At 55.7% G+C, this 15,561-nt stretch overlaps 1 protein-coding gene across 1 annotated transcript in view; it reads right to left on the bottom strand.

Moving 5' to 3' along the window:
* Positions 1 to 15,561, bottom strand: part of LOC133356406 (plexin-B1-like) — a 47,857-nt gene that overhangs the window by 19,245 nt on the left and 13,051 nt on the right. Inside the window, 14 exon segments of the mRNA XM_061573915.1 lie at positions 154 to 365; positions 1,539 to 1,630; positions 2,408 to 2,553; positions 3,765 to 3,860; positions 5,706 to 5,876; positions 8,574 to 8,786; positions 9,343 to 9,454; positions 9,576 to 9,767; positions 10,008 to 10,141; positions 10,769 to 10,871; positions 12,168 to 12,235; positions 13,146 to 13,226; positions 14,423 to 14,577; positions 15,144 to 15,237. Of these exon segments, the coding sequence (XP_061429899.1) occupies positions 154 to 365; positions 1,539 to 1,630; positions 2,408 to 2,553; positions 3,765 to 3,860; positions 5,706 to 5,876; positions 8,574 to 8,786; positions 9,343 to 9,454; positions 9,576 to 9,767; positions 10,008 to 10,141; positions 10,769 to 10,871; positions 12,168 to 12,235; positions 13,146 to 13,226; positions 14,423 to 14,577; positions 15,144 to 15,237 (1,869 nt within the window).

Here is a 15,561-nt window from a genome sequence, read left to right as displayed (position 1 = left end):
GCGAGACGGTCGGACTCCGCTCAACTCCGGCCCAGTTTGGCGCGTGACCCCGTGACCCCGCGACCCCGTGACCCCGCGACCCCGCGACCAGCTTTCCCCTCCCGCCCCGCACCAGGCGCGCCGGGCTCACCGAAGCTGACAGCGCCGACGTACCTTGATGAGGAAGAGCTTGCTGTTGAGCAGGTTGTGGAAGCCCGTGAGCGCCGCGTCCCACGAGGGCGACGCGGGAGGAGGCGCCGCCCCCTCGCACAGCAGCTGCTGCTGCCCCGGGAAGAAGATGCGCTCCACGTAGCGGTGGTACTCGAGGAAGGGGATGCCCGTCTCGTCCACCAGCACGTCGAGGTCCGACATGTCCGTCACAAGGTCTGGCGGAGTCGGCGCACGGAGGAGACCGGCCGTCAGGAGGGGGGGGGGCGTCATGGCGACCGTCGTCACGGCGACCGAGCATCACAGCGACCGGCATCAATTAGCAGAGGTTGGCTACATACGGTGCGATAGAAGTTCAACGTACGTAGATACAACATCGTGGCAACGATCGCGACCCTTGGCGCCTGCTGTATGTTTAGAGGCTCTCTCTCTCTACTCGTAATCGCGTGGATTTGTCTGTGTCCTCCGGTTTCTCCCTTCCACATTTAGAATCAGCATCACGTGTTGAGGAGTAATTGGCTGATACGCATTGCCACGTCGTGGCAAGCCACTTCGTTGAGCCATCATTTGTGATAGCCAGCTCACTTCTGAGTAAGTAATATTTAAAATACTTTTTTTAAACCACGTTTTAATGAAATGTAACGTACTCCTAATGGCACGACTCCAGGAAGCGGCCGCGAGGCTTGCCATAACGTAAGTGGCCGTGGTCATTTACAGCCAATGTCAGTTGAGCGTGGACAATTAGACCCAAGCCGAAACATAAGATATAAAAGAGATGGTTTAAAAAAAAAAGTTTTAATGATAGAATACAGTATTGTCATCAGTATGACATAAGTATACCAAGTTTGCAGTCGAAACGACATTGGGAAGTGGGTTAAAATTGAGTTACAAGATTTGAGGATACGGCAACAGACAGCGAGTTAAATAAAAGCGTGTAATGATAAACAGAGCTACTGTAGCTCGGGTGGGGCCTTGCCTGGTAAAAGAAAAAACGGTTTGATAATTTAGTAGTTTTCGCGACTTGAACGAATGGATGCAACTGGGAGGCGAATCCCATGCAAAGTTGTTGAGCAGTTAAACAAAAAAAATCTACACAGCTCAGTAGGCCCTTGCCTGGTAACATAAAAAAAAAACGTGTTCACGGTTTGGTTTAGCAGTGGCATGGGAAGCAGCACCATGACAATCCGCATCGCGGTAATCTGCACCGTCACGTCCACCGGCTATCCTTGTCCAACCCCAGCACACCGCCACCGATGCACCGCTGCCAAGAGTTGGTGGGGGGGAGGGGGGGAGGCGGCCGGGGGGGAGGTAGTGGGGCAACGGGGGAGGGAAGGGGGGAGGGAAGGGGGGAGGGAAGGGGGGAGGGAAGGGGGGAGGGAAGGGGGAGTCACCTGCGAACTCGCGCCGCACCATGTCCCGCACTTTGTCCTCCATCCTGGTCATCTCCATGAGGATCTTCTCCTTTTCGCGGTTGGCGTTGTGTCTGCACGGCGAGCCAGCGTCACCACCACCACACGACCACCACAACGACGACAACAACGTTAATCATGTCAACAGCACTTGCATCAACGATGTTGTAGTGACATACAATGGGTCACTACGGCGCCTAGCACCATCTACCGACAGAGAGCGGAATGGTGGGTATGGTGGCCCTCTCTGCCAGCAGAGGAAATGATGTCATGGAAGAGGTCTCTGGGGCTGGCAGAGTAGGGGACAACTGAGGACGTAGTAGTCCGATTGGCCGGCAGGGACACGTGATGGGATGTAGGCCAAAGGTGACAGAGGGGGCATGTTCTAGTGAGTTCCATAAGGAGGCGTGGCCCAGGGCGGAGCCAGGGAGGGGACACGTGGAAGGCGCTCCAGAACCTTCTAGGAGGCTCTGGATGGGGGCGTGTCCGAGGGCGGAGCGGGGCCACGCTGAGGGGCATATGGAACCTGCCGTGCTGCGTCTCCTCTTTGGTCTTCGTGCTCGGCATCGTGGGTGAGGCAGTGTGCCGCCTGACCTGACCCGACCCGTTTGTGTAGCTACCCCGTTGTGGTCGCAGAATAAACGGTGTTGCCTCCTGAATCGGTGCGTCTCTCAAGTGAACCCACGACAATGTCAACCGCAATGCAATTCCCACGACGCGACTCTACGATACTGGCGAGTAGGAGGCGGGAGAGGAGGAGGTGGCGGGAGAAGAGGAGGGGGACAGGGGGACAAGACGAGGCGGGAGAGGAGGCAGAAGAGGAGGTGGCGGGAGTGGAGGTGAGCAGTGACCGGAGGAGGAGAATGAGGGCGATGATGGCGAGTAGCAGCAGGAGGAGGCCCACGGCAATGCCGGCGATAGCCCCCTTGGAGAGCAGGCCGTCCCCCGTCGAGTAGCGCACGCGGCCCAGCGGGAAGCGCAGCACGCCCATGTGCACCTACACACACGCACACACACGTACACACACACGTACACACACACGTACACACACACGCACACATACATATATACCCGTCATTCGGTAACGTCACCACGGCGCCTGTGCCAGGCCAGATGCACTTTGAGGCTACGTGAAGTGGCAAACACACACTCACACACACGTGTACACGCCCGTACATGCGTACACGCACACGTGCACAGACATATTTACACACGCACACACGCACGTATATGCATGTGTATAAAGGCATACACTCACACGCATGTGTGCACGCTCGTAAATGTGTACACATAAGTATACACAACTATATACACACACAACGAAGAGGAAATAAAGATCCCCCGTATTGCCTTTAACAGATTATTGGGGCAAGTGCTGTTACAAGCAGCTATTAAGGCCGGAATGGCACAGAAGGGGGTGGGTGGCCAGCACCACATCCGGCTGTCTTTGTCTTCTCAGTGCTGATGTTTACACACCACACCAGGTACTCATTTGAGGCTGAGTCGACCTAGGGGAGGCCCAGGATCGGGTCAAATTAATTATCGTCACCGGTGTTGGCCGTGAGCGGGCATCGAAACTCGGGTCGCCGGGTTCGTAGCGGGGCGTAGCGCTAACCGTTACACTACCGTTCCCCACATGAGTATGCAATGGCTTGGGCATGCGGGCTACACGACCCAGCCGAACGCAGCCTCGCCCACCGGAGGAGCTCGCCGATGGGAATGTGCCAAGATATTTCAAGGACCTGCGAGCCCCTCACACAATCCCGCGTCGCTCATCCGCCCTCCGCTGATGCTGGAGGGCGACTGCCGCCGCCGCCTCCTCTGCACACCACCTGCGAAGGCCGCCACGGGATATGACGGAGTAACTGCGGCCAGCACCACACCCAGGGAGCGGTGGCGCAGCGGTCAGCACGCCGCGATGCGAATACCCGAAGATTCTCGCTCGTGGCCAACATTGGTGACGGATACCTAAGCAGGATCTGGGTCTCTCCCTAGGTCGACTTGGCCTTAAATGAGTGCCTGGTGCTGCATGTAAAAACATCGCCACTGGGGAAACAAATGGGCACGGTGCTGGCCACCCATCCCTTCGCGTGCCGTGCCACCATCAGATGGCGCCGGCTTGCAGCACTTGCCCCAGCAATGGGTTGAAGGCTATAGGGGGGATCTTTGTCTGTGTGCGAGAGAGGGGGGGGGGGAGGCCACACGCACTATGAGCTGGGGGAGGTCGCCGTCACCGTCTCGACGCTGGCGCCGCCGGGAGGTGGAGGAAGTGGCCAACGTGCAGTTCAGAGAACGGTCGATAATCTACACATGGACAGAGAGACACGCACACAGAGTGAGACAGAGACACAACAACCGCTATTCGTCACAAAGCAGCGGTGATGTAACCACGGCGCTTGTGCCAGGCTAAGTGCACGTTAAGGCCACGTGAAGTGTCGAACGCCTGGTGGCAGGAGCTCATAGGGCAGACCCAGGTGCCATGGGTTGACTGACTGAGATGAGTGGCCGATGCACCACCTGTGCCCCCTACTGTGCCAACTTGCTGTGCTTTAGCCGACCGGTGTTCCGCTCGTTGTTGTGAGCGTCGCTCCTCTGATCTCCGTTGTTGCTGGAGAGCGACTGCCTCCAACTGGCCAGTAGCGTCCTTCACAAGCCTCCTCCACAGGGGCCGATCGTGATACCGCTGGTACCAGTCATTGGCAAGTCCACTCAGCTCCAAATCCTCTTGTACCACATCACTCCATCTCTTCTCTACCCCATGCCGCACCCGTTGAGCCCTCTCTATCCGGCCAAACAAAAGCTGTTTATAGTTTAACACGTAGGCTTTTGCGACCAACATCATCTATAATACAAGTTTTTTGGGTTAGATCGCGTAAATAAAAATCTGTTTAGGTATGCGGTGGCTGGGCATGTGGGCTACATGACCCAGCCAATGCAGCCTTGCCTGCAGGAGGAGCTCACCGATGGGACTTTGTCGAGATCTTTCAAGGATTTGTGAGCTTCTCACACAATCCAGCCTGGTTAAACCCAGGATGGATCGTGGGGCAGGCCTAAATGTGTCTAACCGGCGAAGATGTTCCATTAGGGGGGTCCATGTTTTGCAAGTATAAAGAAGGGAGGGCATGACCGTGGCCAAGAAGACCCAAAGTTTCGTGTTGAGCGACCGACCAGGTAGCTTCCACACAGCGTTACACAGCCGATGAAAAGATGCCACTCGACTGATTCGACATGAGACCTCAGCTGTGAAACCGGAGCTGGTCATGAGTACATTGCCGAGGTATGGAAAACTCTCCACTCTCTCTACAACTGTCCCATTACCAATGGGGAGCTGAGGGGGTTTCGAGTGTTTGATGGCACAAAATATCCAGACAGGTGCTTAGTTTTGGCATGTTCCAGGTTCAGAAGCAGCGCCTCCAGCTCCTCCTCTGGGTGAGCAGAAATCACCAGATCACCGGCATACATAACATGGTTGACCAATAGGGAGGCATCCCTTGACCACACCCAGGCATCGATCAGTCTCCCATTGTATCTGTACCAAATTGAGATTCCTCCAGCACAACCAAGAACGAAAAACAACCCAAAGCCCAGATCTATTGATGGTATCATAGGCCTTGACAAGGTCAATAAAGCAGAGATGTAGGTCCTGTTGGAATTTCCTGCACCTCTGCTGTAGCTGAAGGACAGAAAATATGGAATCTGTGCAGGATCGACCTGACTTGAAACCACATTGGGGCTCCGCAAGCCTCTCCCCTCAGCATGCCTAGCAAGGCGATGTTCAATAATCCTTGCCTGGCACACTGAGGAGAGAGATGCCCCTGTAGTTGTTACAGGCTGTGCGGTCCCCCTTATTAAAGAGGGGAACCACCAGGGCATCCTATGAATCCTGCGGAACCCATCCAGTGGGCCAGACTGTTATTATGATGTCATATAGGGGAGTCTGCACACAAATGCCACCCTCCCTCAGCATTTCGCTTGGGAGATAATCTCTGCCCGGCGCTTTTCTTGGTCTCAGACTCTGGAGCAGATGGCACTTCAGCAAGCCACTCACAGGGGGTGACAACTTCTTCCAAGTCCACGTGCCCACAGAGGTCCACGTGCACACAGAGGTCCACGTGCACACAGAGGTCCACGTGCAACGTGACTACTGACCTCCTCCTCCTGCCCGTAGCCAGCCTCGTCGCCGCCGGCCCTGGCGCTGGGCTGGGTGAGCGGGGGCTTGCAGTAGAGGGAGGAGCTGTCCATCATCTCCACCTTGCACTGCTCCTCGCCGATGGTCACCTCCACCTCCTCCTTATCCATGGCCTTGTTCAGGTTCTGGCCCTGAGGACGAACGGAGGCAAAAAGACCCCCCCCCCCCGTCAGTCGCTCGCTCACTCACTCACTGAATCACTCACTCAGTCACTCACTCAATCACTAGCTCGCACGCTCGCTCAGTCACTGAATCACTCACTCAGTCACTCACTCAATCACTAGCTCGCACGCTCGCTCAGTCACTGAACCACTCACTCAGTCACTCACTCAATCACTAGCTCGCACGCTCGCTCAGTCACTGAATCACTCACTCAGTCACTCACTCAATCACTAGCTCGCACGCTCGCTCAGTCACTGAATCACTCACTCAGTCACTCACTCAATCACTAGCTCGCACGCTCGCTCAGTCACTGAATCACTCACTCAGTCACTCACTCAATCACTGGCTCGCACGCTCGCTCAGTCACTGAATCACTCACTCAGTCACTCACTCAATCACTAGCTCGCACGCTCGCTCAGTCACTGAATCACTCACTCAGTCACTCACTCAATCACTAGCTCGCACGCTCGCTCAGTCACTGAATCACTCACTCAGTCACTCACTCAATCACTAGCTCGCACGCTCGCTCAGTCACTGAATCACTCACTCAGTCACTCACTCAATCACTAGCTCGCACGCTCGCTCAGTCACTGAATCACTCACTCAGTCACTCACTCAATCACTAGCTCGCACGCTCGCTCAGTCACTGAATCACTCACTCAGTCACTCACTCAATCACTAGCTCGCACGCTCGCTCAGTCACTGAATCACTCACTCAGTCACTCACTCAATCACTAGCTCGCACGCTCGCTCAGTCACTGAATCACTCACTCAGTCACTCACTCAATCACTAGCTCGCACGCTCGCTCAGTCACTGAATCACTCACTCAGTCACTCACTCAATCACTAGCTCGCACGCTCGCTCAGTCACTGAATCACTCACTCAGTCACTCACTCAATCACTAGCTCGCACGCTCGCTCAGTCACTGAATCACTCACTCAGTCACTCACTCAATCACTAGCTTGCACGCTCGCTCAGTCACTGAATCACTCACTCAGTCACTCACTCAATCACTAGCTCGCACGCTCGCTCAGTCACTGAATCACTCACTCAGTCACTCACTCAATCACTAGCTTGCACGCTCGCTCAGTCACTGAATCACTCACTCAGTCACTCACTCAATCACTAGCTCGCACGCTCGCTCAGTCACTGAATCACTCACTCAGTCACTCACTCAATCACTAGCTCGCACGCTCGCTCAGTCACTGAATCACTCACTCAGTCACTCACTCAATCACTAGCTCGCACGCTCGCTCAGTCACTGAATCACTCACTCAGTCACTCACTCAATCACTAGCTCGCACGCTCGCTCAGTCACTGAATCACTCACTCAGTCACTCACTCAATCACTAGCTCGCACGCTCGCTCAGTCACTGAATCACTCACTCAGTCACTCACTCAATCACTAGCTTGCACGCTCGCTCAGTCACTGAATCACTCACTCAGTCACTCACTCAATCACTAGCTCGCACGCTCGCTCAGTCACTGAATCACTCACTCAGTCACTCACTCAATCACTAGCTTGCACGCTCGCTCAGTCACTGAATCACTCACTCAGTCACTCACTCAATCACTAGCTCGCACGCTCGCTCAGTCACTGAATCACTCACTCAGTCACTCACTCAATCACTAGCTCGCACGCTCGCTCAGTCACTCACTCGCTTGATCAATCTCTTGCTCGTACAGTCACTCACTGGATCGCTCGCTTAGTCACACGCTCACTCGCTCGTTCACTCACTCACACGTTTGTTTGCTCATTCGAATGCTCACACCCTGATACCCATACATGCCCTTCACACACAAAGACAAAGATCCCGCCGTATAGCCTTAACAGATTTTTGGGGTAAGTGCTGTTAAGGAGTAGCACCTATGAAGGCCGGCATGGGCATACGAGACGCTCGGTTAGAGCGCAAGTTTTCGCTTCTTGAACCGAGCGAGGTTATTATTGCGCGTGGGTTTTTATCCTGCTGCTGAATCGCATTAAAATGAACACCCAATGCAGGACCCCTCCTGAAATAGAGTCCCACGGACTCAGTGTGGGTGAGTGGGCGAGTGAGCGGTAGTGGGGGAGCGGTGGTGTAGCGTTTAGCGCTACGCTGCGCGACGAACCCGGCGATCCGAGTTTGAGTCCCACCCACGGCCAACACCGGTGAGTGAGTTGGTGGCTGTGAGTGGGTGTGAGTGAGTGACTGGGTGAGTGGGTGTGAACGGGTGAGTGAGTTGGTGGCTGTGAGTGGGTGTGAGTGAGTGACTGGGTGAGTGAGTTGGTGGCTGTGAGTGGGTGTGAGTGAGTGACTGGGTGAGTGGGTGTGGACGGGTGAGTGGGTGGGTAGGTGTGAGTGAGTGAATGGGTGAGTGGGTGTGGACGGGTGAGTGAGTGGGTAGGTGTGAGCGAGTGACTGGGTGAGTGAGTGGGTAGGTGTGAGTGAGTGACTGGGTGAGTGGGTGGGTAGGTGTGAGTGAGTGACTGGGTGAGTGGGTAGGTGTGAGCGAGTGACTGGGTGAGTGCGTGGGTTGATGGGCGAGCGAGCGAGTGAGCAAGCGACTGCGGGTGAGTTGCCGTGACCTGCGGTGTGGCGACCGAGCGCAGGGCGGGCGATGCTGCCGGCACGCGGCACGCGGCACGCGGCACGCGGCACGCGGCACGCGGCACGCGGCGCGCTACCTTGATGGTCAGGATGTTGTGGCCGTTGATGACGTAGGGCGCGGTGCCGGGCCGGCACAGCAGGGGGTTCTCCTCGTACGTCAGGAGCGACGTGACGTCGCTGCGGAACCCGTCCAGCTGGAACCAGGAGCGGAGCACCGTCGAGCCGTCCGGCACGGTGGGGGAGGGGCACAGGGCCTCATCCGCCGAGCGGAACTCGCAGGGACTCGAGATCTGACCACGGGGCGGGGGAGGGGGCGGACGAGACGGCATCATCAGCGGCACCGTCGTTGTCATCAATGGCGGCAGCAGCATCACCACAAGCGTCATGCCGATCGGTATCGGCGTCATAAGCACCACTACTACCATGACCATCACCACCAGTCATGAACACTTATCACCAGAACTACAACCACTCCCGCCATCACCACCATCACCACCCATCACCTGCAGGAGTGTAGGAGTGCAGGGAGGGAGAGAGTGGAGGGAGAGGGAGGGAGGGGAGTGGAGGGAAGGGGAGCGGAGTGGGAGGGGTGTGGAGTGGAAGGGAGTGGAGGAAAGGGAGGGAGGGAGGGAGGGAGGGAGGGAGGGGGGAGGGAGGGAGGGAGGGGAGGGAGGGGAGGGAGGGGAATGGAGTGGAGGGGGCTGGAGTGGGAGGGGAGCGGAGTGGAAGGGAGTGGAGTGGGAGGGAGTGGAGGAAAGGGAGGGAGGGAGGGAGGGAGGGAGGGAGGGAGGGAGGGAGGGAGGGAGGGAGGGAGGGAGGGAGGGGGAGGGAGTCTCTGTGTCTCACTGTGGAGGGGTGCAGGGAGCGCCGCCGGCGTGGGAGCTGCACCTCCACCTCCATGGACATCTTCAGCGCCGTGTTCAGCTTCGAGCCGCTCACCGTGATCACGCGGCCGCCCCTGCAAACACAGCAACCGCAACCCCGCGCCGATCACACACTCATCATCATCGTCAGCAGCAGCATCGTCATCATGTGTGCGGGGGGTGTGGAGGGGGTGGAGGGGGCGGGAGGGGCGGTACCCATAGAAGCTGCTTTTGGGGTTGAAGTCGTTGATGATTGGGTTTTCTTTGTACTCGAAGACCTCGGCGCTGGCGTTGGAGACGCTGGTGCCGCCGTAGCGCAGGCTGACGGCGACGGAGACCTTCTCCTGCACCTTGGGCGTGGAGCACTCGAGGGTCGCCTCCTCCTCCACCCCCACCATGCGCAGATCGCTGCGCGGCACCGACACCGCACGACATCGTCGTCAGAGGTGGCATCGTGATCACAGGTGTGTGTGTATGTGGCATTTGCATATCGGCCAGCTGTGGTGATGCAACCACCACCACCATCGCAGCTACGTCAACATCGTCACCAACATCCTCACCACCACCGTCATCGTCATTATAATCCCCACCATCATCACGATCACCGCCGTCACCATCGTCACCACCGTCACCAACCCAGGTGCTCACCTGCACGGGCTGTCCCCGATGAAGGCGGCGATGAGTTCCCGGTTTCCCGTCAGCAGGTGCTTCCCGAAGATGGTGATGCGGGTTCCTCCCTCGACCGGCCCCTCACTCGGTTCCAGCTTCGTGATGAAGGGACTCTGCCGGGGGAGACAACTCGTGATGTCACAACGCTAATGAAGCTCGCCGTCGCGCGGGCTGTGCAGAGAAACTGAGAGGCTCAGCTCGAAAGTCTGAGAGTTGGCGAATTATAGATACACCCACCCACCCGTCCTCCCACTGACCAACCCACCCACCCACCCACCCACTCACTCACTCACTCACCCACTCACCCACTCACTCACTCACTCACCCACGCACCCATTCACCCACTCACCCACCCACCCACTCACTCACTCACTCACTCACCCACCCACCGACCCACTCACCCACCCACCCACCCACTCACCCACCCACTCACCCACCCACCCACTCACTCACCGACCAACCCACCCACTCACCCACCCATTTACAAACCAAGCCACCCACTCACCTACCCACCTACACACAAATCCACCCGCCACCTCACCCACCTACCGGCCTAGTCACCCACCCACCCAACCGCCCAGTCACCCACCCAACCGCCAAATGACCCGTGTAGCCTCGCGCTGCCCCAGCAGTGCGAGGCCACATGACCCACGGTGTGGAGTTCGTAGTCACAACTGCACGCGGGAGAGGGAGTCTCTACCCTGAACTTAACCGTAACTCTGACCCCGCCGTGACCTTGCCTGGTACGTAAAGTGCTCGAACGAGGCCGGCGCTCGATCGGCGATCTCCACCACCACCGCCACATCGCCGGCGCTGTCCGCGCTGCCCGTCGTGCACACGATTCTGTGGGCAGCAGCGGCGGCAGCAGAAGCAACAGCATCATCAATAGCGGCAGCAGGAGCAACGTCAACAGAAGCAACATCAGCAGCAGCAGCAGCATCATAAGCAGGAACAGCATCATCAACAGCATCAGCAGGAGCGATTTCAACAGAAGCAACAGCAGCAGCAGTATCATCAGCAACAACAGCATCATCAATAGCATCAGCAGGAGCAACGTCAACAGAAGCAACATCAGCAGCAGCAACGTCATAAGCAGGAACAGCATCATCAGCAGCATCAGCAGGAGCGATTTCAACAGAAGCAACAGCAGCAGCAGTATCATCAGCAACAACAGCATCATCAATAGCATCAGCAGGAGCAACATCAACAGAAGCAACAACAGCAGCATCATCAGCAGCAGTATCTCAAGTTAGTAGGTGTGTGAGTGAGAGATTGTGGGAGTGAGCGAGCGTAGGTGTATGTGTGGAGTTGGCCACCCACCCCCTCGTGTGCAGTGCCGGCCTTCATAGGTACTCCCTAACAGCGCTTGCCACAAAAAGTATGTTAAGGCTATATGGGAGATCTTTGTGTGTGTGAAGGGCATGTATGGGTGTCAGCATGTGAGCATTCGAATTAGCGAGCGAATGCCTCAAATGAGTGAGCGTGCAAGTGAGTGACTAAGCGAGTGACCCAGTGAGTGATCGAGCAAGTGAGTGACTGAGTGAGTGACTAAGTGAGTGACTGAGCGAGTGAGCGTGCAAGTGAGTGACTAAGCGAGTGACCCAGTGAGTGATCGAGCAAGTGAGTGACTGAGTGAGTGACTAAGTGAGTGACTGAGCGAGTGAGCATGCAAGTGAGTGACTAAGCGAGTGACCCAGTGAGTGATCGAGCAAGTAAGTGACTGAGTGAGTGACTAAGCGAGTGACTGAGCGAGTGAGCGTGCAAGTGAGTGACTAAGTGAGTGACCCAGTGAGTGATCGAGCAAGTGAGTTACTGAGTGAGTGACTAAGGGAGCGACTGAGCGAGTGAGCGTGCAAGTGAGTGACCGAGTGAGGCACTGAACGAGTCAAAGAGTCATTGAGTGAGTGGTTGACTGAGCAAGTGACAGACTGAATGAGAACGAGCGAGTGAGTCAGCGAGTGAGTGAGCGAGCGAGCGAGCGAGCAATTTGAGGGAGTGAATGACAGTGAGCGAGCGAGCGACTGAGCAAGCGAGGGAGTGAGTCAGCGAGTGATCGAGCGAGTGAGTGAGCGAGCAATTTGAGTGAGTGAGGAGTGAGTGACAGTGAGCGAGTGACGTGAGTGAGCGAGCGAGCGGAACCTCTTGGAGACTCTGTAGAGGTCTTGCAGCGGCACGCACGGCTTGCTCCCAACCAGCACTGACACCACCTGCACAGCACAGCAACGCCGCACACCTCGTCCAATGCCTTACCGCCACCCCGTCACTCCCACCTCATCACATCCACCTCATCATTCCCGCCTCATCGCCTGGTGTGCAGGAGGTCGTGGGTTCGATCCCGACCCAGACACCTGTTTGTCACCACTTTGCACGGTGGCTAGGAGATGTTAACTCCCTCGCCTGGTATACAGGATTTAATTTCGATTTAAAGCTTTCATGACTGCAGGGATTCATATTCTTGGATCTTTTCAGTAAAGTCCTCAGGTGAGGAACAGCTCTTTTCTTCACCTGAGGATGGCTGCTTGTGTTGTGGCCGAAACGTGAGAATTTTATGATGTTTTATTTTATTCTTTTATTATTTCCCTTCTATGTGACTTTACCGAAAGATTCAAGAATATGGTATACAGGATGTTGTGGATTTGATCCCGACCCTGACGCCTGCTGCTGTAATATCTGGAGTTTGCGTGTCTCTCTCCCCGTGGTCACGTGGATTTTTTTCTCCATGTTTACAAACATGTATTGAGATAAATATTTTAGATGATTTTGCTGCGATAAATGTCCAAGTGACCCACTTTGTTGAGCTATCATTTGCGGCCCAGGGTCGCTTCTGAAGAATAATTTAATACCTCAGTGGGCTTTGCCTGGTAGGATGGGAATGGTTTAGTTTAATTTGTATGTGTTTGGGTGATTTGTTTACCTTTCTTGTACTTTGAACCCCTATCGTGTTTATGTACCGTTTGTTGTTGTAACAGTCTTACCTGCCCCTGCTAGATATCTGTGAAAAAGAGCTTTATAGTTCATCGGATTTCTCCAGTATAAATACTCTGATTCTGACATCATCACACGCTCTTCAATACATCCACCTCATCACTCCCACCTCGTCGCCCGCGCTGCGGTTACCTCTTCAAAAGAGCGTCCGAGGTCGGAGCCGTGCACGGTGAGGATGGTGCCGCCCTCCAGCACGCCCGTGTGTGGCTCGATCTGTTACCCACAATCCCACGGGAGAGAGAGAGACGCGCGTCACTCATTGGCTCGCAAGAACTGCAAGGCTCAGAAGAGGCCACTGCCGATTGGCTGATGCCAAGACCTTAAAAAAAAAAAAAGAGGAGGAAATCGCCTATTGGCCGATGAGGGCTGTGCAAGAACGGAGGTCATCACCGATTGGCCAATGGGATCGCGTGCAGGGAAGGCGATCTCCACCGATTGGCCAATAGCGTTCGCCCAGTCAAAGAGCCGATTGGTTGATGGGGTCCGGTAGGTGATGATCATGACGATGATAACAGCGAGGACGATTAATCAACTAAGCACCATCATCATGGTCGCCAACTTCGTCATCGATGACGATGATGGCGACCATGGTGATGGTGCTAACGACAATGATGGCTATGGCTCCCGCGATGATGATGATGGTGATGACGACGATGATGATGATGATGGCGATGGTGGTGATGATGGTGATGACGACGATGATGATGATAATGGCGACGGTGGTGGTGATGACGAAGATGCCGACCATGACGATGGTGATGACAACAATGATAATTTCCCACACCTCCGATTAGCATGTTGGCTACGTATGGTGTGAAAGAAGTTCAACATACACATGTAGTGACTGAATGTCACTGTGTGGTGCCGGCCTTGTGAGGCCACGGCGGATAACGTGTTGTCATTATGTGCAGCCCGGTTACTGGGCGTAGTACCAAGGGTGGCACAGTCGGGTTTTTTACAATCGGGTTTTATTGTCTTTTTATATTAAACCCGATCATCTGAGATTGGGAGAAATCCGGATTAATTGGTTCTAATTGCAGAGCCGCACTTCGCCAACTTCGCAACGATGGGCTTCATCCATTCCAAGCTAAGGAACTTACTGGCGGCGCCCACGATTGTGGAGAAGCTCGTGTCCATCAAGACCAACCTGCCCGCCACATTCTACGACTACCCCGTGCCCAACGGCCCCCCGAGTACGATAGTAGCACCGACGAGGAAGCAGCCTAAACCAGGTTTTAATTCACCGAAATCGGGTTTAATTGTATCAAAGAAAAAACCCGATGCCTGCCGCTGGAGAAATCGGGTTTTTCCCACCCATGGGTAGTAGCAGCCCTAGCGGGGCTTGGGTGAGCGCTGGGCAGCGCGGAGGCACCGCGTGCGGTGTGCGGAGCGACGGTGGCGGCGCTCACCGATTTCACCATGGGCCCCGGACACTCGGGGGAGACTGCGGCGCAGCTCTCGTTGTAGCGGCACGAGTGGGCGCACCACACGCAGCCGTAGCGCGCATCCGAGACCGCGCACTCGCTGCAGTCCGTCTGCACCTTGGAGCAGTCGTACAGCGTCACTGCACACAATACGAAGATCCCCCCGGCGTTAAAAACTTGAACAGGCTGCCGGGGCGAGCGCCATCAGGCTGGCACAAGGTGCCCGAAGAGGAGGTGGGGGGGGTGGAGTTGGGTGGCCAACACCAACACGCCGGACCGCCTTGGTCTCCCGCACTGACGCGGCTCTCTGGCCTCACCACGCGAATCCCGAATGTGACATTGTAGCCGTTGCTCTGCATCTGCCTATCAGCCGTACGACAAGAATAATAACAACAATGAGAAGATTACACTGATGATACATGCACACCGCACCAAGTGATTCGTTATTAAGTACGAGTCGACCAAAAGGAGGCCGCTTAAAATATTCGCAACTTTTATCTGGTCGCGAGCGGGAGTCGAACTCGTGTCGCCGGGTTCGTAGGGCGGCGTGGCGCTCTGACCACTGCGCCGCTTTGCGCTCTGGAGATGAACAACCGACGCCTCGCTCGGACGGAACTTAAACGGCGACTTCGACCGCACGGCATTGTGGGCCGCTGCCGCCCCCCCGCCCCCCCCCCGCCACCCCTCACCACCCCGCTCCCCGTACCGTTGTGCCGCTGCTGGTTGTCAAGGCGATGACCTTTGCTCAGCTCCAGCCACACCTCCGCCTGGTACTCCATGCTCTCCGTGTGGTACTCGTACTGAGCGGGGGGGGGGGGGGGACAAAGAAACGCGGCAGGCACCGGCGTCAGAAGCGCAGATGGCAATAACAATAAAAACAATGACAACAAAAATAACAAAGATAACAACAATGGCAACAAAAATAACAACAAACAACGATGACAACAACAATGAAGACAACAACGACGACAACAACAACGATGACTACAACAACAACAACAACAACAACGACGACAACAACGACGACGACGACTACAACAACAACGACGATGACAACAACAACAACGACGACGACAACAACAACAATGACGACAACAACGATGACAACAACAACAATGATGACA

Source organism: Lethenteron reissneri, chromosome 54 (genome assembly GCF_015708825.2).
Source record: "Lethenteron reissneri isolate LAM-NWPU_2019-01 chromosome 54, ASM1570882v1, whole genome shotgun sequence".
In the NCBI taxonomy this organism is placed as follows: domain Eukaryota; kingdom Metazoa; phylum Chordata; class Hyperoartia; order Petromyzontiformes; family Petromyzontidae; genus Lethenteron; species Lethenteron reissneri.
This window is presented reverse-complemented; position numbering and strand designations above follow the sequence as displayed.